Consider the following 25,194-nt stretch of genomic DNA (forward strand, 5'->3'; position numbering starts at 1 on the left):
TCAAATGCCCGCAAACACTTTTCATCAAACACAAACTTCATCTTTTTCTCTAACAAGCTACACATAGGTCTTGCAGTCTTAGAAAAGTCCTTGATGAACCTCCTATAGAACCCAGCATGTCCCAGGAAGCTTTTAACTCCCTTTACTGTCATGGGAGGTGGCAGCTTCTCAATAACTTCCACTTTAGCCTTATCAACTTCCAGCCCACTTTTGGAGATTTTGTGCCCCAACACAATGCCTTCTCGAACTAGGAACTGACACTTCTCCCAGTTTAGCACCAGTTTTGTTTCTTCACACCTGGCAAAAACTCTGTCAAGATTAGTCAAGCAAAGTTCAAAAGACTCACCAAACATCGAGAAGTCATCCATGAACACTTCAACAAAATCCTCCACCATATCATGGAAGATTGCCATCATACATCTCTAAAATGTGGTTGGGGCATTGCACAAGCCAAATGGCATGCGCTTGAACGCATCAAGGAAACAGTAGTATTCCTGACCTGCCAACCTATCCAACATTTGATCACCAAACACCGAGAAGTTGGGCAAGTGAATGTAGTCTTCTCCTGATCTTCTGGTGCAATGATGATCTAATTATACCCTGAATAACCATCAAGGAAACAGTAGTATTCCTGACCTGCCAGCCTATCCAACATTTGATCAATGAAAGGTACCGGATAACGGTCCTTTCTGGTGGCATCATTCAATTTTCTGTAGTCCACGCAAAATTCGCTACCCAGTCACTGTTTTTGTGGGGATCAACTCATTTTTCTCATTTGTTACCACCGTCATTCCCCCCTTCTTGGGCACACACTATACTGGACTTACCCATTTGCTGTCCAATATTGGGTACACAAACCCTGCATCCAGCCACTTGATTACCTCTTTTCTCACCACATCCTTCATCAATGGGTTTACTCTCCGCTGATGTTGTGCACTCGCCTTATGCCCTTCCTCCATGTATATTTTATGCATGCACATCGCGGGACTAATACCATGGATGTCAGACATTTGCCACCCTAAAGCTACTTTCCTCTTTTTCAAGATGATTAATGAGGCTTCCACCTGTTCATCAGATAATGTTGCAGATAAAATAATCGGTAAAGTTTTATCTTCACCCAAAATGCATACCTGAGGTGGGCTGGCAATGCTTTTAACTCCAGCTTGGGTGCTTCTTCAATGGAGGGCTTGGGTGGAGGACCCAACACCCTATTTACAGGCTCACATCGATCTCCAGATGTACCTACAAATGCCACATGTAGAAATTGCACAATTTCATGTGCCTCAGCATCCCTATAAATATCATCCCCTACTAACACTCGCTCTAGAGGATCCTTAGATGCAATGTAGCGAGCTTCTGCCTCAAGATCTATCACAGTTATGGCAGACAACTCTTCATACACACCTGGCAGTTTTAAAGCTTTATACACATCGAAAACCTCCACCTTATCATGGGCCCGCATAGTGAGTTTCCCAGCTCCTACATCTAGCATCGCCCTCCCAGTAGCCAAGAAAGGTCTTCATAGGATGAATAGAACCTCAGGGTCTGGCTCAAAGATCAGCACAACCAAATCTATTGGGAAAATCAATGACCCCACTTGCACTAACACATCCTCTACAACACCCTCAGGCCTAGCTACAAATCTATCAACCAACTGTAAGATAATGGTAGTAGGTTTGGGACTACCCAACCCCAACTTTTTGTACAAAGAAGTCGGCATCAAATTTATACTAGCTCCTAGATCACATAATCCTCACGCATGAATGCTCTGCGCTATAGTGATCTGAACCGTAAAGCTACCTGGCTCTTTCAATTTAGTGGGCAACTTATTTTGGATTCTGGAGCTGCACTTTTCAGTAAGTGCAACAGTCTCATATTCTGTCAGCCTCCTCTTATTCACCACAATCTCCTTCACGTATTTCGCATACCTGGGTCTACCCTGCAAAACATCTACCAATGACAAGTTAATGTGAACTTGTTTTAAAAGAGAGAGAAACTTACCAAAACATTCATCCTTCTTCTGCTTCTTGAACTTTTGAGGGAAATGGATGAAGTGGTTTCACAATTGGCTACACTCTTTCTTCTTGTGCAACAACTTCGCCCTCCTTGGGTTCACTCTCTTTATTCACAGCATCATTGTTTATTTTCTTAGGAGCTAGCTCCTCCAATTGTAAACCAATGCGAGTACCTACTGCATTTACTTGCTTGGGATTTGGGTCAGTGTTACCCGGCAAAGCTCCTTGTGGTCGTGAGTTCTGGGCACTAGCCAGCTGCCCGAATTGCTTCTCCAGATTCTATATAGCTAACTTATTGCTAATTGCATCAGCAACTAATTGGGCTTGATCAGCCATAATCTTTTTCAGCATCTTCTCCATGCTCATGTTTCCAGATTGTTGTTTAGGTTGCTCCCGTTGGGCTTGTTGTTGGTACCCCTGTGTATTTCCTTGGGGTCTATACTGATTCTGGCCTTGACCCTGATTTTGATTTCCACCCCAAGAAAAGTTCGGGTGGTTGCGCCAACTTGGGTTATATGAGTTCCCATAATTTTTTTGGCCTCCTCCTCGTTGGGCATTACCTACAAAATTCATAGAGTCTGGGTTTGCACCACATACCTCTGCACTATGATCACCACCTCCGCAGATCTCACACCAAGATAGTGGTTGTTGAATTGCATTTACCTGTGCGGGCTGTTGTCCCAATGCTAAATTGCTGAAGTGAGTGTTCATCATATTCTGCATAGCAGCAATCTGTGCAGTCAAGGCAATCACAATATCTACCTCTAACATACCCGCCGTTTTTTGAATCACAGGTTTCATTCCTCCTCCATTCCATTTAGGGTTTCCCTGAGAGATCCTGTTCAACAAGGTGAATAGTTCAGCATATGTCTTCACCAAAGCATGTCCACCTGCAGTTGAATCAAGTAGAATCTTGGTGTTAGGCTCCAATCCTTCAATGAAGGTATGGACCAACACCTCATTAGATTGGTGATGATGAGGGCAGCTCATCAACATCGATTTAAACCTGTCCCAAGCTTGGTACAAGTTTTCTCCCACTTTCTGCCTAAAGCTCAAAATGTCACTGCTCAACTTAGCTGTTTTTCCAGATGGAAAAAATTGGATGAGGAACTTTTGTGCTAGATCATTCCAAGTGGTAAATGAGTTTGCGAGCTCTGAGTTCAACCATCTTTTTGTTTCCCCAAGCAGAAAAAAAGGGAATAAAGTGAGCCTCACATAATCCACATTCACTTCAGCTGGAGTGTATGTATCATTGATCTCGGGGAATTTCTGAATGTGAATTGTTGGATCCTCATGCGGCAGATCAGTGAACTGCCCATTAGTGTGCAGTAGTTGCACCATAACAGGATGTCACATTGGTGGGACGTAGGATTGCCACGTCTCTTACTCTCAACTCAGCCATTATTTCAGGTTATTTTACCTCAACTCTTGATGCTGGAGATGTTGGTTCACTAGCAACAACAGGGACCGACTAAGTAAGTCGTCTTTGCCTTCTCCGGTAGTGAACAAACCTTTTTGGTTCAGCTATAGGCGATACCAATCCTTGATCGTCGTCCAGTTAAAGACTTCAGATTAACCTGCAACAATGAATAGCTAATATCAAGTTGTCAACACTTGCTTTTTAATATCAAAAATTAGAAAAATTAGATAATTTCTAATTCTAAAGTCCCCGATAGCGGTGCCAAAAACTTGTTGCGGCCAAATCGCACACGCAAGTGCACGTGGTCGTTCAAGTATTAAAGTAGCTCTTTTTAAGAGCCGGGTATCATACCAATAGGGACTTACGCTTAGAATTACTTAACTTCGCTAACTTTCAGCTAAACACAAGTGTATTCAAGATTTCAAAAGTGATTTAGTTTCTACTTCTAAGATTATAACCAAATGTAACAAAAGTGATTTAATTTCAAGGGTCTAAAAATAGTGATTAGGTAAAGTTCAGGGTTGCAGATTTTAATCATGAATCATACAATCAATATCATTTATATGGATAATTATCAATTATTGAATCAATGAATCACAGGGTTAAATGTATGATCATGGTCTCCTGACCTCTAATCGCCTATGATAAATAACACTCTAACTACATCGTTGAGCGGTGATAGAATGGATTAAATATTGAGCATTGCGATTTCTTCATGTATGGTGACCCAAGCATGGTTTCTAGGTATATCCCTATCCTAGATACAAATTAACCCTAGTTATTTAGAATTAATCATGCTCCTTATGCCTCACGTTCTATCCTCTTATTCCTCTCCCGAGTTCAATTTAGACAATAATTTTATTTCAATGGTGATCAGTCACAAAATACGGAAAGCAAGAACATACAAAAGATTCATATGATAATTGACATTAACCCAATAACAAAATTAATAAATTACAATCATCATGTAGCCACAACTCTAGAACTAGGGTATTTAGCTACTCATAATCCAATAATCGACCAAACAATGTTTTATAATCATAAAGAGATCGAAAGGAAAAGAGTTTGAGAAATAACCCTAACACTAGAGAAAAGGTTATTCCAAATCGTCGTTCTTCAAAACCCAGAAAAAAAAAGAATTAATAAAATAAAATAATGACCTGTTTTTACTAAAAGTCAAAACAGCCAAAACTGGGCACAAGGGGGGTGACGCGGAGGCAATCTCTAATTTTGTTCTGAGATGATTTTCTCTTCTCCGCGACACGGGAGCTGCACGGACCATTCTGCCTAATTCTTAATTTTGCGAATTAATTCAAGACACCCTCTCTGCGACGCAGAGAGGGCACAGAGCACTCTGCCTCAATCTTGGATTCACAAATTAAATTATCATTCCTCTCCGCAACATGGAGAGGATACGGATATGCCTTAACTGACATTCCTCCAGCTTTTTCCTTGCCCTCTTTTGCCTCAGATCTTTTGTATTCCTCCATTGTCCATTTATGAGCTTGTTTCTCCAATTAAGCTTACCTACACAACTAATCATGTTGGTTAGCTCATAGACAACCAAAACACTCAATAAAACTACAAACGAACACATATTGAATTCAAACTAAGCTTAAATGCGGGCAAAATTAGCTTTGTAGGCATATAAATATGCCTTAGATCATCCACCCTTTTATCGTTCAAGAATCTATCTCAAGAATCCATACGGCTTCACTTATTTCCATTATCATTGACCGGGGGAGCTACTAAATGGTTGGTCGAGCTTCCAAACAATTTCATCAAATCATGGGAGGAGCTGGTTATGGCCTTTCACGAAAGATTCTTTCCTCCATCAAGAATGATGAAACTGAGGGACGACCTTCAAAATTTTAAGCAAAAGGAGGGTGAACCAATTCACGAATCATGGACAAGGTTCAAGAGATTTTTGCGTAAGTGCCCAACGCATCGATTGCCAGGTGAATTGTTGCTCCAATACTTTTACCATAGTCTGGATTCAGTTAATAAAGGGATAGCTGATCAATTGGTGCAAGGAAGAATAATGTCACAATCATTTGAAGTAGCCTCATTTCTCCTAGATGGTATGAGTAAAGTAAACCAGGCATGGTACACCAAAGATGATTAAGTTTCCCCATTGTGCTTCAGATTAACACAAGAACAACTCGATAAAGAAAAGGAGAGGGATGAAAACATCATAAATATGTTGTCTCAAATGAAAATTCTACAAGAACACATGAAGGGGACATATGGAGTATTTCGAGTTGAAGAGGGTTCTTCTTCCAGTTACTCAAGATCGGGGGAGAATCAAGGTTGGAAATACAGAAGATACGAGGAGGGTTTCCACCCACGCTATCAACAGCGGGGCGGAAATCAAGGTTGGAACTATTATAGGGGTGAATAACCAAGGATATATTGGCAAGATTGGGCTGAGCAGGAAGATCATGAGGAGGACCATACTCACTTGAGTGAAAGCTCAAAATCTAAAGGGAGTGCAAGTAGTCCTTGAGTAAATGATTTATTGTCACGCATACTCGATAAAGTTGAGGGCTATGATGATTTGCTAAAAGGGATGAAAGATGACTTTTCATCATTGAACAGTAAAGTGAATTCTCATGTTGATGCCATCAAATTGCTGGAAGGTCAATTGAGTCTATTATCAACTCAATTAATGTCCAAAACACCAGTGGAAGATATTGAAAGAGAGCTGGTTGTAGTTACCTGTAGCGGAAAGGTGGCAATAGGGAATGTGATGGAAGATGAGGATCCTCAAAAGCATGAAGAGAGTCAATGTATGGAGGAACAAGAATTACCTATTCGACAAAACCTTGCCAAAGAACCACAGGAGGAAGCGGAGCAACAAGTTCAAGTTCCAAAAGTCATGCACCATTTACCCAAGATACCTCCACCATTTCCCTCACACTTGAAAAAGAAGAATGAAGATGAGAAATTCAAAAAGTTCTTGTCAGTGTTCAAGAAATTATCCATTAACCTCCCTCTGGTGGAAGCATTGTTGGAAATGTCGGGATACGCCAAATTCATGAAGGAGCTAGTTACAAAGAAAAGGAGCTTGGACTATGAAACTATTGAAATACCCCATAGTTGCAGCGCAATTATGACAAAACAGCTAATCACTAAAAGAGATGATCCTGGGGCATTCACCACCCTGTGCACCATTGGTATGCTACAATTCGCTAAAGCTTTGTGCGATTTAGGACCAAGCATCAACTTAATGCCATATGCAATATACAAGTATCTTGGTTTAGGTGAACCAAAGGCAACCACAATGAGACTCATTATGGCGTATCGATCAATCAAGCATCCAGTGGGGATACTCTATGAAATCTTGGTAAAAGTAGATCGGTTCATCTTTCTGGCTAATTTTGTGATTTTAGATTGTGAGATCGATGCTGAAATCCCCATTATTTTGGGAAGACCATTCTTAGCAATCGGGAGGGCATTGGTGGATGTCGAAAGCGAGAAATTGAAGTTCCGGGTGAACAATGATGAGATAACCTTCAATATTTGCAAATCCATGAAACAACCAAGCGATATCCATATGGTGTCAACTGAGGATGTTATAGATGAAGCGGTGGAAAGTGTGAGCCATTTGATGCGAAAGAATGAACCCCTTGAATCTGTGCTTGCTAAATATGATGAATCTGAAGTTCAGGGCTATGATGAAGTGGTAGATGCCTTATCGGGATTAGGAGTATATTCAAGGAATCCAATCAAGTTGGATATCGACCTGAAAAACTGAGAAAGTCCTCCTGCAAAGCCATCAACTGAGGAACCACCAAATTTGGAGTCAAAAGCACTACCCTCTCATCTCAAATATGTTTTCTCGGGAGCCAATAATACTTTACCCATGATTATCGCAGCTGACTTGCTTGAAAGGCATGTGAACTTGCTCATTGAAATACTGTAGAAACATATAAAAGCTAAAGGATGGACCATAGCTGATATAGTGGGCATTCCTCCTAGTATCTATACGCACAAGATTCGGCTTGATAATGAATGTAAACCTAGTGTGAAACATCAACGGAGATTGAACCCACCAATGCAAGAGGTAGTGAAAAAAGAGATTACTAAGTGTTTAGACGCGGGAGTAATCTACCCGACTACAGATAGTAAATGGGTAAGCCTGGTACAATGTGTACCAAAAAAGGGAGGTATCACTGTAGTCCCAAATGCAAAAAAGGAACTCGTGCCTACTAGACCAGTGACTAGGTGGAGAGTATGCATGGATTATCGAAAGCTTAACTCATGGACCAAAAAGGACCACTTCTCAATGCCTTTTATGGACTAGATGATTGACTGGTTATCGGAAAGGGGGTGGTATTGTTTTTTAGACGGGTACTCCAGCTACAATCAAATCTCTATTGCACCTGAAGACCAAGAGAAAACCACTTTTAATTGCCCTTATGGAATTTTAATTCAAAAGGATGTCATTCGGGTTATGTAATGCCCCAGCGACATTTCAGTGTTGCATGTTGTCTATTTTTGCGGATATGGTCGAAGACTCTATGGAGGTATTCATGGACGACTTCTCAGTTGTAGGGTCGTAGGGGATACATTTGAAGAATTCTTGACACACTTAGGGAAAGTGCTCCAAAGATGCATGGAAACAAATCTGGTTTTGAATAGGGAGAAATGTCACTTTATAGTGAAGGAAGGAATTGTTCTCGGGCACAGGGTATCGCAAAAGGGGCTGGAAGTTGACAAGGCGAAAATTGAGGTTATTGAGAAACTACCCCAGCCGATTTCAGTGAAGGGTGTTCGCAGTATCTTGGGGAATGCAGGGTTCTACCAAAGGTTCATTAAATACTTCTCAAAGATTGCACACCCACTATGAAAACTCTTGGAGAAGGAAGTGAAGTTCTATTTTGATAATGCCTGTAGGACTGCATTTCAGTATCTGAAAGAGAAACTAGTATCCACCCCGATTATCATCAGCCCTAATTGGTCCGAATCTTTTGAAGTAATGTGTGATGCTAGTGGTATGGCATTAGGGTAGTGTTGGGATAAAAGCGCAACAAACAATTTCACCCAATTTATTACGCAAGCAAGACGCTAAATAGTGCCCAGCGATATTATACGGTCACTGAACAAAAGTTGCTTGTGGTAGTCTAAGCATTTGAAAATTTATGGGCATACTTGCTAGGAACCAAAGTAATCGTACATACTGATCATGCTGCACTCAGTTACTTGATGGCAAAAAAAGATGCAAAACCAAGATTGATAAGGTGGGTGCTACTATTACAAGAATTTGATTTTGAGGTAAAAGATCGAAAAGGCTGTGAAAATCAAGTGGTTGATCACTTATCGAGGTTGGAAGGAAGGGAAGATGCTGAGCATGAGGTCGACATAGATGACTCATTTCCCGATGAACAGGTGTTTGCAATATCTCTTAAACATACACCATGGTATGCAGATTTTGCAAATTGCATTATGAGTGGACTGATGCCGGATGAGTTGACCTTTTCCAACAAAAGAGGTTCATGTTCGATGTTAAAAAATACTTTTGGGATGAACCATACCTGTTTCGAGAGTATGCTGACCATGTCATTAGAAGGTGTGTTCCTGAAGAAGAAGCGGTAGAAATTCTCCATGCTTGTCATGCATCTCCAGTGGGAGGTCACCATAGTGGTATTCGCACCGCCGCTAAAGTTCTCCAAAGTGGATATTACTGGTCGTCCCTCTACAAAGATGCACATGAATTTGCGAAGAAATGCTCTCAATGTCAACAACAAGGCGGAGTGTCTAGAAGACACGAACTACCTCTCACTCCTATTTTAGAGGTTGAGCTATTCAATGTATGGGGATCGATTTCATGGACCCATTTGTGAGCTCATTTGGAAAAAAATATATCTTGGTGGCTGTACATTATGTTTCCAAATGGGTGGAAGCCACTGCACTTCCAAACAACGAAGGAAGAAGTGTTGTCCAATTCTTGAAACGTTACATCTTTGCAAGATTTGGCACTCCTAGGGCAATTATTAGTGATGAGGGATCCCACTTTTGCAATAAGTGGTTTTCAATGGCACTGAGCAAATATGGGGTGAAACACAAGGTAGCAACCCCATATCATCCCTAAACAAGTGGCCAGGTTGAGGTATCAAATCGGGAGATCAAAAGCATCTTGGCAAAGACAGTGAATGCCAACAGTGCTGACTAGTCTAGGAAGCTCAATGATGCACTATGGGCATATCGGACCGCTTACAAAACACCTATTGGTATGTCCCCATATCAATTGGTTTTTGGTAAGGCTTGTCATTTTCCCGTCGAGTTGGAACACAAAGCATTATGGGCATTGAAAGCTTTAAATTTGGACTGGTCAAAAACTTCAAGAGGAAGGGTAGAGCAGTTGAACGAACTGGATGAATTTAGACTCAAATCTTATGAAAGTTCAGCCATTTACAAAGAGAAGATGAAGAAATGGCATGATGATTGAATACTCAAGCGGGACTTAATGGTGGGAGATTGGGTGTTGCTATACAATTCTCGACTTAGACTTTTTCCCGAAAAACTCGAATCCAAATGGTCTGAACCTTTTAGAGTAACGCGAGTGTTCACCAATGGTGCCATAAAAGTTGAAGATCAAGAAGGACCCCCATTTAAAGTGAACGGTAAACGTTTGAAATTATATTTTGGGGAATGTCAAGAGATTTCTTTGGTTGAAGTGGTGCATCTAAAGGATTCTTGAAGGCACTTCCACGTCGTGACACGACGTTAAATAAGGCACTTCTTGGGAGGCAACCCAAGTACAATTTTTTTAAAATAATTTGTGATTTTTGTAGGAGGAAGAACTCTCGGTGAATCGCCGAACCTGCTTGGCGTGTTTGATGTGATTTGTCTGTCGTGGGGAAATTAAAACTGGAGATGAGGCTCTGTAACATTCAGTGAGACGCCTGTGTTAGTCGGCAGATCACATACAATTCGGCGACCCAACCTACCTCACCCATTAGTGAAGATTCCTCATCACCTTCCTCTACCTGTTCACAATTTACATATTTTTCTTGAGTAATTTTATGTTTTAATTTATTTATTTATGTCAATGTCTTTTTGCGGTTTTGCTGGCTCATTGAGGGCAATGTCGAGTCTTTTTGGTGGGGAGTGGAAATTGGGTAGCACTTCCCCCTCTTCTTACCATTCCCCTTTGTATGCTAAATATGATTGCCTTATTGTAAATTCAAGTTTCGGTTAAATCAATATCGATAACTTGAATAGTGCTCATAATTGAACGAACATGAATGTACGACTACGATAAAGCCAAATGAAGTTGCATAGACAATATGTGAACTCTTTTTATCTCGTTGTGATTAGCCATGTATCAAATTAATTCTCATGCGATGCTCTTAGGAAACTTCTACGAGTGTGAACCAATTTGATATATACCTCTTTTGTGACCTACCTTGTGAGCGTGTGATTCTCTCTTGAACACCCTTTGAGCCTTACCTTTCTTTGGGAGAACCTTGATGAAAACTAGACCTCTCTTAATCCATCAGCCATAATCCTCATGAAGTTATGGTTAGTTGAATAGCCAACTTAGGTCAAAAGCCTAAGTTGGGGGTGTGGTGAAAAGATAAGGGCAAGTCAAGAAGTGCAAGGAAAGTCTCCTCTTACCCATGGTTTTGAGAAAAATGGAATCCCTCCATATAAAATAAAAATAATAAAAAAAAAAGAATGAAAAAGAAAGTTGTGGAATAAAGTACAAAAGAAATGGGGTTTCCAAACAATTCATGGAAATTGAATAATAGGATGACTTATGAGCACTAGCAAAAATGATGAAGGAAAAGTAAAAGAAGTGTTGAAAATACCACATCTCATGAGGATAAAAGTCACTAAGCCTAAATGGCCATACCCTTGCACTCTGCCCCACTACAAGCCTTGAAAAGACCTTTGTGATCTTGAGTAAGCTGAAACAATTGTTGATTGGAAAATACAGGCAAACCTTGGGTGAAAGCATACGTTGTGTTCTTCTTTGTGAGAGTGAGTGTTGTATTTGATTCCGAAACTTTAAATGATTAAATCATTGTGTGTGAATATGGAATCATCATTTGTGTGAGGGCATTCAAATACTTTTGTTGAGCTCGAACTTGCATTTGAAGCAAGTATTGCGAGCTTGAGAATTTTTGGTAATGGTGTGTCACAACTTGAATCTTTGGGTACACATTTGATCCTTGCGTGAGTAAATTGAGTCTTGTTGTGAACATTCATGATTGAGTCTTATGTAGCACTGTTTGAGACATCCCTATTTGAACAGCTGAACTTAAGTTTCACTTGAGGACAAGCAAAAGTTTAAGCTGGGGGTGTTGATAAGTCCTCAACTTGGACTCATTTAGGGATATATTTTAATAGAATTAGTGTCCCCAAATGCATAATTTGTCTCAATAACTGATGAACAACCTGAGTTTCAGGTATTTAAAGTTAGAGGCAAAACATGGACATTATCGAGCCAACAAGGAACTAGCAGCTGAAAGAGCGAGGAAAAGATAACATGATACTCTCCTAAACTATTAGGTGATACGCCAATGTGACCATCGGCTCGCCTAGATGTTCCAAAAGTGCCAATACAAAAGAGTAAGGAAAATGAAAAAATGAAGATCGCTGAAATCATTCGGCGACATGTTGAATAGGCTACCAAACCGCCTAAAGTTATAGAAAGCTGGAGGAAAAAATGAGAAAAATGACGGCAAGTAGGAATCTCGTTTGGCGTGTCGCCGATCCAGTCGGCGTCAGATGACCTAGTCGGAGAAGGTGCTAATGAAGGTTGTAAGCAAGTGCTGATGGGCGAAGCAGCAAGAAAGAGGGTGATTCGCGAAATCAATCGGCAACCCCTGATCAAACTCGCCGTAAGTTATAGTGATTTAGATCAAGACCTGATGACGAATTGAAGGCGAGACGAAGAAACATCGGCGGATCACCGAGTTAATCAGCGATCTTGACTAACGACGCCGAATGATCCGCTGCAGCATAGATTTTTAAAAACTATAAATACTCGTTGAGAGTTGTAGCTTAATATCATATTTTTAATGTATAATTTTTAAGATAGAATTTTGAGTTCTAAGTTTGGAGAGGGTTTTTGAAGAACTTGAAGATTCAAAGGGTTTCAATTCCATGAATTTGGACTTGGGTCTTGTGGATTCTTCACTCTTTGCTTGTTTTGAGACTTAAATCATCATACTCATTTGAATGCAAACTCATATTGGTATATATTTCTATCTCGTTTATATGTGTAGCTAAAACCCCAATTCTTAGGGTGTGATTTTGTGAATATGGGTTAGATTATCTGTTGGGTCTTGCTTGTTGATGGTTTATTTGTTGTGTAAATGTGATTTTGTTTAGTAGTTGTGGTGGAACTTAATGAAATTGTAGTTGCAAATACAATTTCACCTTTGTATTTTTGGCTTGCTCGAGAGAGAGGTCGTAAAACTAAGACTACTAAATTGATGGTCGGTGGGAGTGGGTCGACATGAGGTTCAGCTCGAGAGAGTGAACCCTAGTCCTTCTCCCACATACTCAGCTCGAGAGAGAGAGTGGTCTAAGGCGGAGGCTATTCTTCTTGCGGCAAGTAAGTGTCCGAGAGGAACCCATTTGATTCGGGGTAAGTTGCTCGAGAGAGAATTTACCCCTACTATAGTCTAGCCTAGTCACAAATACTCAACGGATTTACTATCAAAAGCATGTACCCAATAGTCTAGTCTAACCCGTATTCCTATCACATCCCAAGAATCCCGTCTCCTTGATTAGTACTCTTTGCATTTATGCTATTTTTTCTTACTTGTCACAAACCTCCATTGATAATTGACGCTTGCGTCACCCCTTAGATTTAGCATGTTTATATTCGATAATGTTTTTAGCTATGACTAACTAGAGCTTAATTTTATTTTTCTAGTAATTCTCAATCCCACTCCCTTGGGACTCAACCCCAACCCTTGGTTAGGTTACTTTACTATTGTACGATCATAGACACTTGCATCGAAAGTTGTGTCTTGATTACGCAAACATCAACCGTCAATCGTGACTGGAGGCTGAGTTTTGGGGGTCCGGTCGTGAGTCGACCCTTAGAATAAATTTAGGGTTGAGTCTGGGTGAGGGTTGCAATTGCGAACCTCGGACCACCAGCACGGGTCGTGGGTCACCCTACGGTCCGTGGGTTGCACCTGCAACTTCTGGAAATCTACATCGAGGTCTATTTTCGAATACGGAGTGTTACATGTTGCTTAGTCAAGTTCAATTCCTGACCATTCTATTTATAACACCTTGGAACCTAGTAGGCTTAACTAGAGCTTGATGTTAGGGTTTAGAGTCGTAGTTGTACCTCCCCGTACCTTAAAATTCATGTTTTGGTGTTAGAGCGTCAATGTTTAAACCCCAAAGACCAACCATGGGTCCTTGAGGAAGAGCATCTAAAGAGATGTAGTGACCCACGGAGGGCATCCACACCTCGTAGGTCAACCTACGCCTCGTGGGAAGGCAACCGTAGTTCAAGCCCAAAGAAACAAGCCCCAGAACCTCGACCCACGCTTTACCAGCATGGGCCGTGGGTCCAACCACGGTCCGTAGGTGAGGGGGTTGTTGGTCATGCCTGAAACCAGTTTTGGGAGTTTCACTTAGGGGTATTTTAGGGTTTTTCTTTTTAAGTTAATGTTAAGTGTCATCATTTTACAGTTAATTGAACTAACGATATAAGGTTTTTAAGTCCCTAAACTAAGTCTTCTAAATCATAACTACCAACTCCCCAAATTAAAACCAATATTCCCTAAAATCTTCTCTCTAGAACTCCAATGAAGAAGAAGAAGAAGAAGAAGAAGAAAATCAAGCTAGGGTTTAAAGAAGGAGGTATTCTCACAAGAATTTATTGGATTTCTTCACCTAAGGTATGGTAGTTCTTCATCCATGGATAGCTTTCATCTATGGAGCCCCTCAAACTCTTGATTTCAAAGTTAGAAATTCCCTAAAAGCTAGGGTTTTGACTCCAAGTCATGGATTCTTCTCAACAACAATTTTAATTATTTAATTACTTTAAATTATGATTGAATTGTTGATTATTGTAGTTTTTATAATGAAATCTCCCATGAATCCATGATAATCCCCCATATCCCCAATTTATGACTTTGTGATGTGGGTGAATTGTAGTGAGATGAATATCATGAGATTATGTTGTAATAGTTGAGTTATTTGAATCATGTTATTATCCATATCTAATGTAGTAATTCTACATGTGAATGACTGAATGTCGTCCTTGATCCTTAAGGGCAAAACATTAGGGTTATGTATGATTATGAATATGATCTAGTTGTTGTGTTATTGAAAGAATTACCACCCTATACACATCTATGTATGAATATGATGATTCTAAGGTTGAAAGGCTATTCTCACATAATGAATCTAAGAGCTATAGTATGAATTATGTTGGATTGAGTGTTAAGACATGCTTCCATGAATATGAATGTAAGTTAAGACTTAATATGAAATCAATGGGAATTAATGCTTAGCACTGAGTGGATATGAATATGAGATGGAACCTTTACACTAGTTGAGTCCGGCTTTCCAAATGGGTTCCTTCTATCATAGTTAAGTTTGGGTTCCCAGAGTATGTATCTCACGACATGGAAACCTTCTACCTTAGTTGAGTCTGGGTTTCTAGTAGCAATCTCATTATCCCAGAACTATGTGCCCAGATAGGTCTTTAGCTAGTTGATCCACCTAGGATAAGAGTATGGTTCTTCTTTAGGAAAGTAAGACAAGCCTTTTCGGTGTGGGTAACACCGGATTCCATGGTAAGCTCACATGATCTATATCGGTTAAGGCTATTTCCCACTATGAACAAGAATATGAATTATGTATGGTTACTCAAGAAGCTTTACTTAGGCATGTGTAGGATTATGGGATCTTATTCATGCATTGCACAAGTAGGCTTATGCTTAGGGTATGTTTCTCTTATGCTATGATGACTTATGTAATGAATATGCTTATGACTTATGCTTTTCCATTATCTTCAAATTGATGCTTTAAACTAGCAAATGGCATGCATTCAATTAAAATGTCTATTTTAGCATGTTTTGAAGGATTATGAGCATGGCTACCATACTTAGTGCATTTTTGTACTAACCCATATTTCTTCTACATTTTTCACAAAGTGTAGGGTCCGGTTCTTAAGGCGGTGATCATTTGGTTCAAGCTTGGATTCGACTATTCTCCTTGCTTGTGGTGGCTCATCGTGATTCTAGGACGGGAGATCCACTTTGAGTTTCATTCTTGTATTTTCACTTTCGAATTATGTTGTTTTGGATTGTGACCCTATTTTGACTCAAGTATTGTAATAGATGGCTAAATGAGACAAGTCTAGACTTCCGTTTTTCTTATATGAAACTCTTGGACTTAAATGCATTTTTACTCTTGTTGTTCTAATACTTTATGTTATACTATGCTAAGTGGCTTACATGGTGCCTCTAGGGGTATTATGTGCCTTGTTACGTCTAGGGGGTAACCTTGGGTCGTGACAAACTTGTTAATCAGAGCACAAGGTTTCGAATGATTCTAGGATGATGTCTCATAAGCCATGTCTAGTATAGTCCTCATCATGAGTGTGAAGCACGCCATATTTATGAGTGAGAGGCTATAGTATGTTTAGTAAATCTCACTTCTTTCATTACTCTTAAGTCATGCCATAGAGTCTAGCTCTATAAAGTCCATCTTCTAACCCTTCTCTTGTGTCTTCGGGATATGAATACACGAAGGGCTAATGCAAGAAGAATGGAGGGTGACAATGTGAATGAAGAAGCTCATCCTCAAGCTAATCAAGCTAACCAAGCTCCGTTTAACCCCGTGGTTGAGAATGTGACCCATGCAGAGTTTAGGTCTACTATCCAAATGTTGGCTCAAGTCGTGATGGCTCAAGCCAATAGAGAAGTTGTAGCTCCGGTCAATCCTAATATGAATTCCACAGCTTCTAGATTGAGGGATTTTGCAAGAATAAATCCTCCTGTGTTTCTTGGTTCCAAAGTGGGAGAGGATCCTCAAGAGTTTTGGAAGAGGTGTATAAAATAATTGATGCCATGGGAGTGACTTCGGTAGAGAAAGCGGAGCAAGACACTTACCATTTGAAGAGTGTGGCATAAGTATGGTATACTCAATGGAAGAGGAATAGGCCGGTAGAAGTGGGTCCTATAGATTAGGAGGTGTTTAAGAAGGCATTCCTTGATAGGTTCTTTCCCCGAGAGTTGAGGGAAGCTAAGGTGGAAGAATTCATTAACCTTCGGCAAAGAGGTATGAGTGTTCAAGAGTATTCTCTAAAGTTTACCCAATTGTCCAAGTATGATCCGGCTTTAGTTGCGGATTCAAGGGATGAGATGAGTAGGTATTTCATGGGTATGTCTAGATTAGTGAGAAAAGAATGTTGTTCGGCAATGCTTCATGATAATATTGATATCTCCCATCTTTTGGTGTATGCCCAACAAATAGATAATGAGAAACTCCAAGATAAGAATAGGGAGATGAAAAGAGCTAGAACCGGTGATGGGAATTTCTCAAATGCTAAGTCTGAGGGATAAGGTCGACAAAGGTTCAAACAAAGGTTTTCCAACCAAGGCTCATCTAGTTCCCCAAGGGTTGACAAGGATAGGGTTTCCAACCCTAAACCTCAAGGAGGTAATGGTGGTGATTCTTATGTTGCTAGGCCTAATTGTAAAAAATGTGGTAAAAAGCATGATGGCAAGTGTCTTGTTGGCACCGATGGGTGTTTTAGTTGTAGGAAGGTTGGCCACAAGATCAGAGGTTGTCTAATGCTTAAGGTTAAGGGAAGGGAAGATAAACAAGCTCCTCCAAGCGGTTCCAACTCCAATGCTCAAAAGCAAAACCACTTTTATACTCTTTAATCCCGAGGTGACCAAGAGAGCTCCCCAGATGTTGTGACCGGTATGTTAAAAGTCTTTTCTATTGATGTATATGCCTTGTTAGATCCTGATGCCACTTTGTCCTTTGTAACACCTTTTGTGGCTATGAAGTTTGAAATACTCCCCGAAGTGTTAGTAGAACCTTTCTTTGTTTCTACCTCGGTTGGTGACTCGATAGTGGAAAAAAGAGTCTATAGAAGTTGTCCCATTTCGTTGTCCCATAAGGTTACTTTGGTGGATTTGGTAGAGTTAGGCATGTTAGATTTTGATGTGATTTTGGGTATGGATTGGTTGCATGCATGTTATGCCTCTATCGATTGTAGGACTCGGGTGGTTAGGTTCCAATTTCCAAATGAGCCTATTTTAGAGTGGAAAGGGGGAAATTCTATACCTAGATGTCAATTTGTCTCTTGCCTTGAAGCTAGGAAGATGATCTCCAAGGGGTGTGTCTATCATATTGTTAGGGTAAGGGATGTTGAATCTGAAACCCCTTCTCTAGAGTCGGTTCCGGTGGTGAATGAGTTCCCGGAAGTTTTTCACGATGATTTGTCCGGTATTTCTCCCGAGCGGGAAATAGATTTTGGAATTGACCTTTTACCGGATACGCAACCTATCTACATTCCTCCTTATAGAATGGCTCCGGCCGAGTTGAAAGAGTTGAAAGAGCAATTGAAGAATTTTTAGATAAGGGTTTTATTCGACCGAGTATCTCTCTGTGGGGTGCTCCGGTGTTGTTTGTTAGAAAGAAGGATGGGTCTCTTAGAATGTACATCAACTATCGCCAATTGAACAAAGTAACCATTAAGAATAAATATCCCCTTCCAAGGATCGATAACTTGTTTGATCAACTCCAAGGGGCTAGTTACTTCTCAAAAATTGACCTTCATTCGGGGTATCACCAACTAAGGGTGAGAGGGGATGATATACCCAAGACGGCTTTCTAAACTAGGTAAGGGCACTATGAATTTCTTATGATGTCACTTGGCTTAACTAACGCCCTGGCGGCATTTATGGACCTAATTAATAGGGTGTTTAGACAATACCTTGATATGTTTGTAATCGTGTTTATCGATGATATTTTGATCTATTCAAGGAGTGAGAATGAACATATAGACCATTTGAGGATTGTATTGCAAATCCTTAAAAACCACCAACTATTTACGAAGTTTAGTAAGTGTGAGTTTTGGTTAAGGCTCGTAGCCTTCCTTGGTCATAGTGTGTCGAGCAAGGGTATTGAGATAGATCCTAAGAAGATGGATGCGGTCAAGAGTTGGTCTAGACCTCTAACTCATTCTGATATTAGAAGCTTTTTGGGTTTGGTCGGTTACTATAGGAGGTTTGTTGAGGGGTTTTCCTCTATTGCTTCTCCATTGACGGCTTTGACTCAAAGGAAAGCTAAGTTTCAGTGGTCGTACGATTGTGAGAAAATCTTCCAAGAGTTGAAAGATAGACTTACATCCGCTCCGGTGTTGACTTTACCAGAGGGTACGGATGATGTTGTTGTTTATTGTGACGCCTCTAGAGTAGGGTTGGGATGTGTCCTCATGCAAAACGGTAAAGTGATTGCCTATGCTTCAAGGCAACTTAAAGTGAATGAGAAAAATTATCCGACCCATGATCTTGAATTAGCAACGGTTGTGTTTGCTTTGAAAATATGGAGACATTACTTGTATGGGGTTCATGTGGATGTTTTCACCGATCACACGAGTCTTCAATATGTTTTTAGTCAAAAGGACTTGAATCTTCGTCAACGAAGGTGGTTAGATCTTTTGAAGGATTATGACATGAGTGTCCTTTATCACCCTGGCAAAGTTATTGTGGTAGTGGATGCTCTCAGTAGATTGTCTATAGGTAGTATGGCTCATGTAGAGGATGAAAAGAAAGAGTTGGTCCGTGATGTGCATAGGTTGGCTCAGCTAGGTGTTTAACTAGTGGATTCCGCCAAGGGTGTGGTGTCATGGTTCATAATGGTTCTGAATCATCCTTTGTGATGGATATGAAGTCTAAACAAGGCCTTGATCCTTTATTAGTTGAGTTGAAAGAGTCGGTACTCAAAAAGTCCGTAGAGGCTTTCTCCCAAGGGAGAGATGGGGTGCTAAGGTACCAAGGTCGATTATATGTTCCAGATGTTGATGGGTTGAGGGAGAAAATTTTAGATGAGGCTCATAGTTCTCGGTATTCTATTCATTCGGGAGCCACTAAGATATACCGTGATCTACGGGTAGTCTATTGGTGGAACGGTATGAAGAAAGATATTGCAGGATTTGTAGCCAAATGTCCTAATTGTCAACAAGTTAAGGTTGAGCACCAAAGGCTGGGAGGCTTGTCACAAAATATTCCTATCCCTACTTGGAAGTGGGAGGAGGTGAATATGGATTTTATTGTGGGTTTGCCTCGCATCCGAAGGCTATATGATTCTATTTGGGTCATAATTTATAGGATGACAAAATCAGCCCACTTTATTCCCGTTAAGGTTTCTCACTCAACAGAAGACTATGACAAGTTTTATATAAGAGAGATGGTGAAGTTGCATGGAGTTCCTCTATCTATCATTTCGGATCGGGGTACTCAATTTACATCTCACTTTTTGAAATCCTTCCAAAAAAGGCTTGGCACTAAGGTGAAGCTTAGTATCGCTTTCCACCCTCAAACGGATGGTCAAGCGGAACGCACCATTCAGACCTTAGAGGACATGTGTCATAGATTTTAAAGGTAATTGGGATGACCACTTGCCATTAATAGAGTTTGCCTACAATAATAGTTACCACTCAAGTATTGGTATGGCTCCTTTTGAAGCCTTGTATGGTAGGAGATGTAGGTCTCTGGTTGGTTGGTTTGAGGTAGGTGAAATTACTCTTATTGGTCCCGAATCGATTTATGAAGCTATTAAGAAAGTTTGGCTCATTAAAGAGAGGTTGAGAACGGCTAAAAGTAGACAAAAGTTGTATGCCGATATGAGAAGAAGGGATTTAGAATTTGAAGTTAATGATTGGGTCTATTTTAAAATCTCATTCATGAAGGGTGTGATGAGTTTTGGTAAGAAAGGGAAACATAGTCCCCGGTATGTGGGCCCATACCAAATTTTGAAGCGAGTTGGTAAAGTTGCCTATGAGTTGGATTTGCCAAATGAGTTGGCTCCGGTTCATCTAGTATTTCATGTTTCTATGCTTAAAAAGTGTATTGGAGATCCGGTATCCATTATTCCCTTAGAAGGGTTGGGAGTTGATCAAAGCCTTTCCTATGAAGAGGTCCCGGTAGAGATCCTTGACCAACAAGTCAAGAGATTGAGAAACAAGGAGATAGATTTCGTGAAGGTTTTATGGAGAAATCATTTAGTTGAGGGTGCTACTTGGGAGGCCGAGGCCGATATGAAGTCCCGATATCCTCATCTCTTTCCTTCTACTTCTATTCAAGCTTGAGGTAATTAGTTCCTCTTGAGTTTTAGTGTTTTGGAAGTCATATGTGTTGTATGAGCTTTTCCATGATTTCCTTATGTTGTGCATGTTCCTTATGAAATTCATGTTTAATGAAAAATGAGTTCTCGTGATTTATGTTCCTCATGTTGTTGTGCATTTAGTATGAGTTGTCTATTTGACTTCATGAGATGTGTTGATGAACATGCTTTAGTATGCTTTTAAGAGTAATTGCATATTGGCTTCGTGATGTTGTGTTGGGCATTATTTTAGTTGGAGAAGGTAGTTCCTCCTATGAATATGAGAAATATTGAGCTTCATGCATATTGAGTTGTTAGATGTAGTTCCTACTCCCTTGTATTGCATTGATTATGTTTTGAGATGGAGTTGATGTTTCCTCCTTTGAATTGTGTATTATTTTGATGTTTCATGCAAGATGGGTTGCTAGTCTTGAGTCGTTAATTCTGAAAGATGCCTAGAACGTCATTCGAGGACGAATGTTCCCAAGGGGGAGATATTGTAACACCTCGGAAACTAGTAGGCTTAACTAGAGCTTGACGTTAGGGTTTAGAGTCGTGGACGTACCTCCCCATACCTTAAAATTCATGTTTTCGTGTTAGAGCGTCAAGGTTTAAACCCCAAGGACCAACCATGGGTCCTTGAGGAAGAGCCTCTAAAGGGTTGCCTGGCAATAACCCACAGAGGGCATCCACACCTCGTGGGTCAACCCACTCCCCGTGGAGAGGAAACCGTAGGTCAAGCCCACAGAAACAAGCACACTTCTCCAAAATCTTCTCTCTAGAACTCCAAGGAAGAAGAAGAAGAAGAAGAAGAAAATCAAGCTAGGGTTTGAAGAATGAGGCTTTCTCACACGAATTTGTTGGATTTATTCACCTAAGGTATGGTAGTTCTTCATCCATGGATAGCTTTCATCCATGGAGCCCCTCAAACTCTTGATTTCAAAGTTAGAAATTCCCTAAAAGCTAGGGTTTTGACTCCAAGTCGTGGATTCTTCTCAACAACGATTTTAATGATTTAATTACTTTAAATTATGATTTAATTGATGATTATTGTAGTTTTTATGATGAAATCTCCCATGAATCCATGCTAATCCCCCATATCCCCAATTTATGACTTTGTGATGTGGGTGAATTGTAGTGAGATGAATATTATGAGATTATGTTGTAATAGTTGAGTTATTTGAATCATGTTATTATCCATATATAATGTAGTAATTCTAGATGTGAATGATTGAATGTGATCCTTGATCCTTAAGGGTAAAACATTAGGGTTATGTATGATTATGAATATGATCTAGTTGTTGTGTTATTGAAAGAATTACCACCTTATACACATCTATGTATGAATATGATGATTCTAAGGTTGAAAGGTTATTCTCACCTAATGAATCTAAGAGCTATAGTATGAATTATGTTGGATTGAGTGTTAAGACATTCTTCCATGAATATGAATGTAAGTTAAGACTCAATATGAAATCAATGGGAATTAATGCTTAGCACCGAGTGGATATGAATATGAGATGGAAGCTTTTACACTAGTTGAGTCCGGCTTTCCAAATGGGTTCCTTCTACCATAGTTGAGTCTGGGTTCCCAAAGTATGTATCTCACGACATGGAAACCTTCTACCTTAGTTGAGTCTGGGTTTCTAGTAGCAATCTCTTTATCCCATAACTATGTGTCCACAAAGGTTTTTAGCTAGTGGATCCACCTAAGCTAAGATTATGGTTCTACCTTAGGCAAGTAGGACAACCCTTTTCGGTGTGGGTAACACTGTATTCCATGGTAAGCTCACATGATCTATATCGGTTAAGGCTATTTCCCACTATGAACAAGAATATGAATTATGAACTATGGTTACTCAAGAAGCTTTACTTAGGCATGGATGGGATTATGTTCTCTTATTCATGCATTGCACAAGTAGGCTTTGAGGGTACTTAGGGTATGTTTCTCTTATGCTATGATGACTTATGTAATGAATATGCTTATGACTTATGCTTTTCCATTATCTTCAACTTGATGCTTTAAACAAGCAAATGGCATGCATTTAATTAAAATGTCTATTTTAGCATGTTTTGAAGGATTTTATGCGTGGCTACCATACTTAGTGCATTTTTGTACTAACCCATATTTCTTCTACATTTTTCACAAAGTGTATGGTCCGGTTCTTAAGGCAGTGATCATTTGGTTCAAGCTTGGATTCGACTATTCTCCTTGCTTGTGGTGGCTCCTCATGATTCTAGGACGGGAGATTCACTTTGAGTTTCATTATTGTATTTTCACTTTCGGATGATGTTGTTTTGGACTGTGACCCTATTTTGACTCAAGTATTGTAATAGATGGCTAAATGAGACAAGTCTAGACTTCCGCTTTGTTTATATGAAACTTTTGGATCTAAATGTGTTTTTACTCTTATTGTTCTAATGCTTTATGTTATGATATGCTAAGTGGCTTACATGGTGCCTTTAGGTGTATTATGTGTCTTGTTACGTCTAGGGGGTACCCTTGGGTCGTGACACTATTAAGCCACACTTTGAGTTCTGGGGCATTGCAATTTTTCGGGTTCGAGTCTTGATAGCATGATCCTATTAGATTCTTTGGGGTGCCATAACTATAGTTCTGGTTCCAGTTTGAGTTTCGATTTCTCCAGTCTTGAAATGTATCTAGTTTTAACTAGGAATAATTTTAGCTATTATGTGTACTCATCAAGCTTATGGGGGTCCGTTTGAGTTATTTTCATTTCAATTGCACATTAGTGTACCTTCTGAGCTTACAGGGGTCCAATTAGATTTTAGTCAACTGCTTTACCTTATCTTTCCGGTCATGTTAGATTATTAAGGCACTTGGTTAGATGTATCGTTCTTTTGCCTCATTGATACCATTTTACTCCTCGCTTTACATTATGCATTTACTTTTTAAGCTTAGTCGATCTATGATGTCTATTGAGTACCCGTTGTTTAGGTACTCTTGCTGCAGTTGCATTTGTTTTTCCCTAATGCAGATCTAAGCACCAACTGACATCGTTGATCTTGTGTATAACAGTTGGGATATTCAAAGATCGAGGTGAGCTGATTACATTCTAGTTTGACTCATCTCTATTTGTATGTAGTTTTTGACTAGTCTTTTGTATTCAAGACAAGTCTATACTTATTTTACTAATTTTGGAGTCTATACCCGTTTTAGTAGCTTTATACCATCATTCACCAGGTGGGATTGGATCATGTATTTTTGTTATACTTATGTCATTTCATCTCTTTCGCTTATTCCTTTGATTTTGAAATTTTGCTCAGTAGGCCCGTTACCTGCCGTTTCGGGATATGTGTTGGCTTACCTACCAATTGATTTTGATAGATACCATCATGATTTGAGTTTTCGGTTCATGACATTTTTATTAATAGTTCGGTCTAAAAATACCCATGCCGTTAATAGTTTGGTTGAAAAATACTGTTATTATCACTAAATGAGTAAAAAAAAAGTCCATTCCTAATAAATATATTATTTCTTGTCTTTTCATACTCATTCTCTTCCTAATAAATATATTATTTCTAAAGATCTAGTTTCATGTTTCTTTTCTTGTAAAATCCCTTTAATTTTAATTAACGAATAAAAAAGTGAGAAATATCTTTTTCTTCTTCTTCTTCTTCTTAATAATGTCGTTTTATTTATAAAAATAAAATCACATCATCTACTTTTTAAATTAATAATAAATATCATATAGATAAGATCATCCTAAACCCATCATTAATTTTCATTTAATTAACAATACATAAATTTTCCAATAAAACAATAAGCATTTTTATTTTGGGAATTTTAGTGATTCAGCTAATTGACTACCTAAACTTTCACTTTGTTGGTGAGGTTCGATTCTCCATTTTGTAATCTCCTCCCATTTTCTTTTATAAATACAAGGGAAAAAGGTCTGATATACCCCTCAACTTTATCATTTTAGAGCTGATATATCCTCGCTGTGAAAGTGGCATATATACACCCTTACCGTTATACAAATGCCTCACATCCCTACCGTTACAAAAGGAACTCACATATACCCTTCATCTAAAGAAAGTGAAAAAATTAGTTTTAAATTTATATTTTTGACTCTTTTTTTTTAAATCATGTAGGGGTATATATGATCTTTCTAGCAAAGTTCAAGGTATATTTTAATTTTTTTCATACACAGATTATTTCTTGACTTCTTTGATGATCATTATTTGAGTTTCTTATTCTTATTTCTTTTCTTTCATTCTTTAGTGTAAAGAGGAAATTTAAAACTACTTTTTTGTGTGGCTATATTATAATTTAAAACTATTTTTTCGGCTATATTGCAATTTAGTTTTTGTATTTGCAAAAAAAATGGAGCATCTATATAAATTTTACAAGAAAATTAGTGAAATATAAATAAATTTGACCATCAAAATAATAAATTTAAATTA

At 39.3% G+C, this 25,194-nt stretch overlaps 1 protein-coding gene across 1 annotated transcript; it reads right to left on the bottom strand.

Moving 5' to 3' along the window:
* Positions 1-522: 522 nt before the first annotated feature.
* Positions 523-3,356, bottom strand: LOC107059833 (uncharacterized). Its single transcript, XM_015306846.1, has 7 exons — positions 2,322-3,356; positions 2,076-2,270; positions 1,790-1,939; positions 1,608-1,696; positions 1,118-1,517; positions 828-1,064; positions 523-600 (listed from the first exon to the last, which is right to left on the bottom strand). The coding sequence occupies exons 1-7, from the start codon at positions 3,354-3,356 to the stop codon at positions 523-525; spliced, it is 2,184 nt and encodes a 727-aa protein (XP_015162332.1).
* Positions 3,357-25,194: the final 21,838 nt, after the last annotated feature.

This window comes from Solanum tuberosum, unplaced genomic scaffold, assembly GCF_000226075.1.
Source record: "Solanum tuberosum cultivar DM 1-3 516 R44 unplaced genomic scaffold, SolTub_3.0 scf00042, whole genome shotgun sequence".
In the NCBI taxonomy this organism is placed as follows: domain Eukaryota; kingdom Viridiplantae; phylum Streptophyta; class Magnoliopsida; order Solanales; family Solanaceae; genus Solanum; species Solanum tuberosum.

Coding starts and splice junctions, on each gene's coding strand:
- LOC107059833 (XM_015306846.1), bottom strand. CDS start 3,356: ATGGTGCAACTACTGCACACTAATGGGCAGTTCACTGATCTGCCGCAT. Junction 1,697..1,789: donor AAGAGCCAGGTAGCTTTACG/GTTCAGATCACT, acceptor TTGTACAAAAAG/TTGGGGTTGGGTAGTCCCAA. Junction 1,518..1,607: donor GAGGGTGTTGTAGAGGATGT/GTTAGTGCAAGT, acceptor CATCCTATGAAG/ACCTTTCTTGGCTACTGGGA.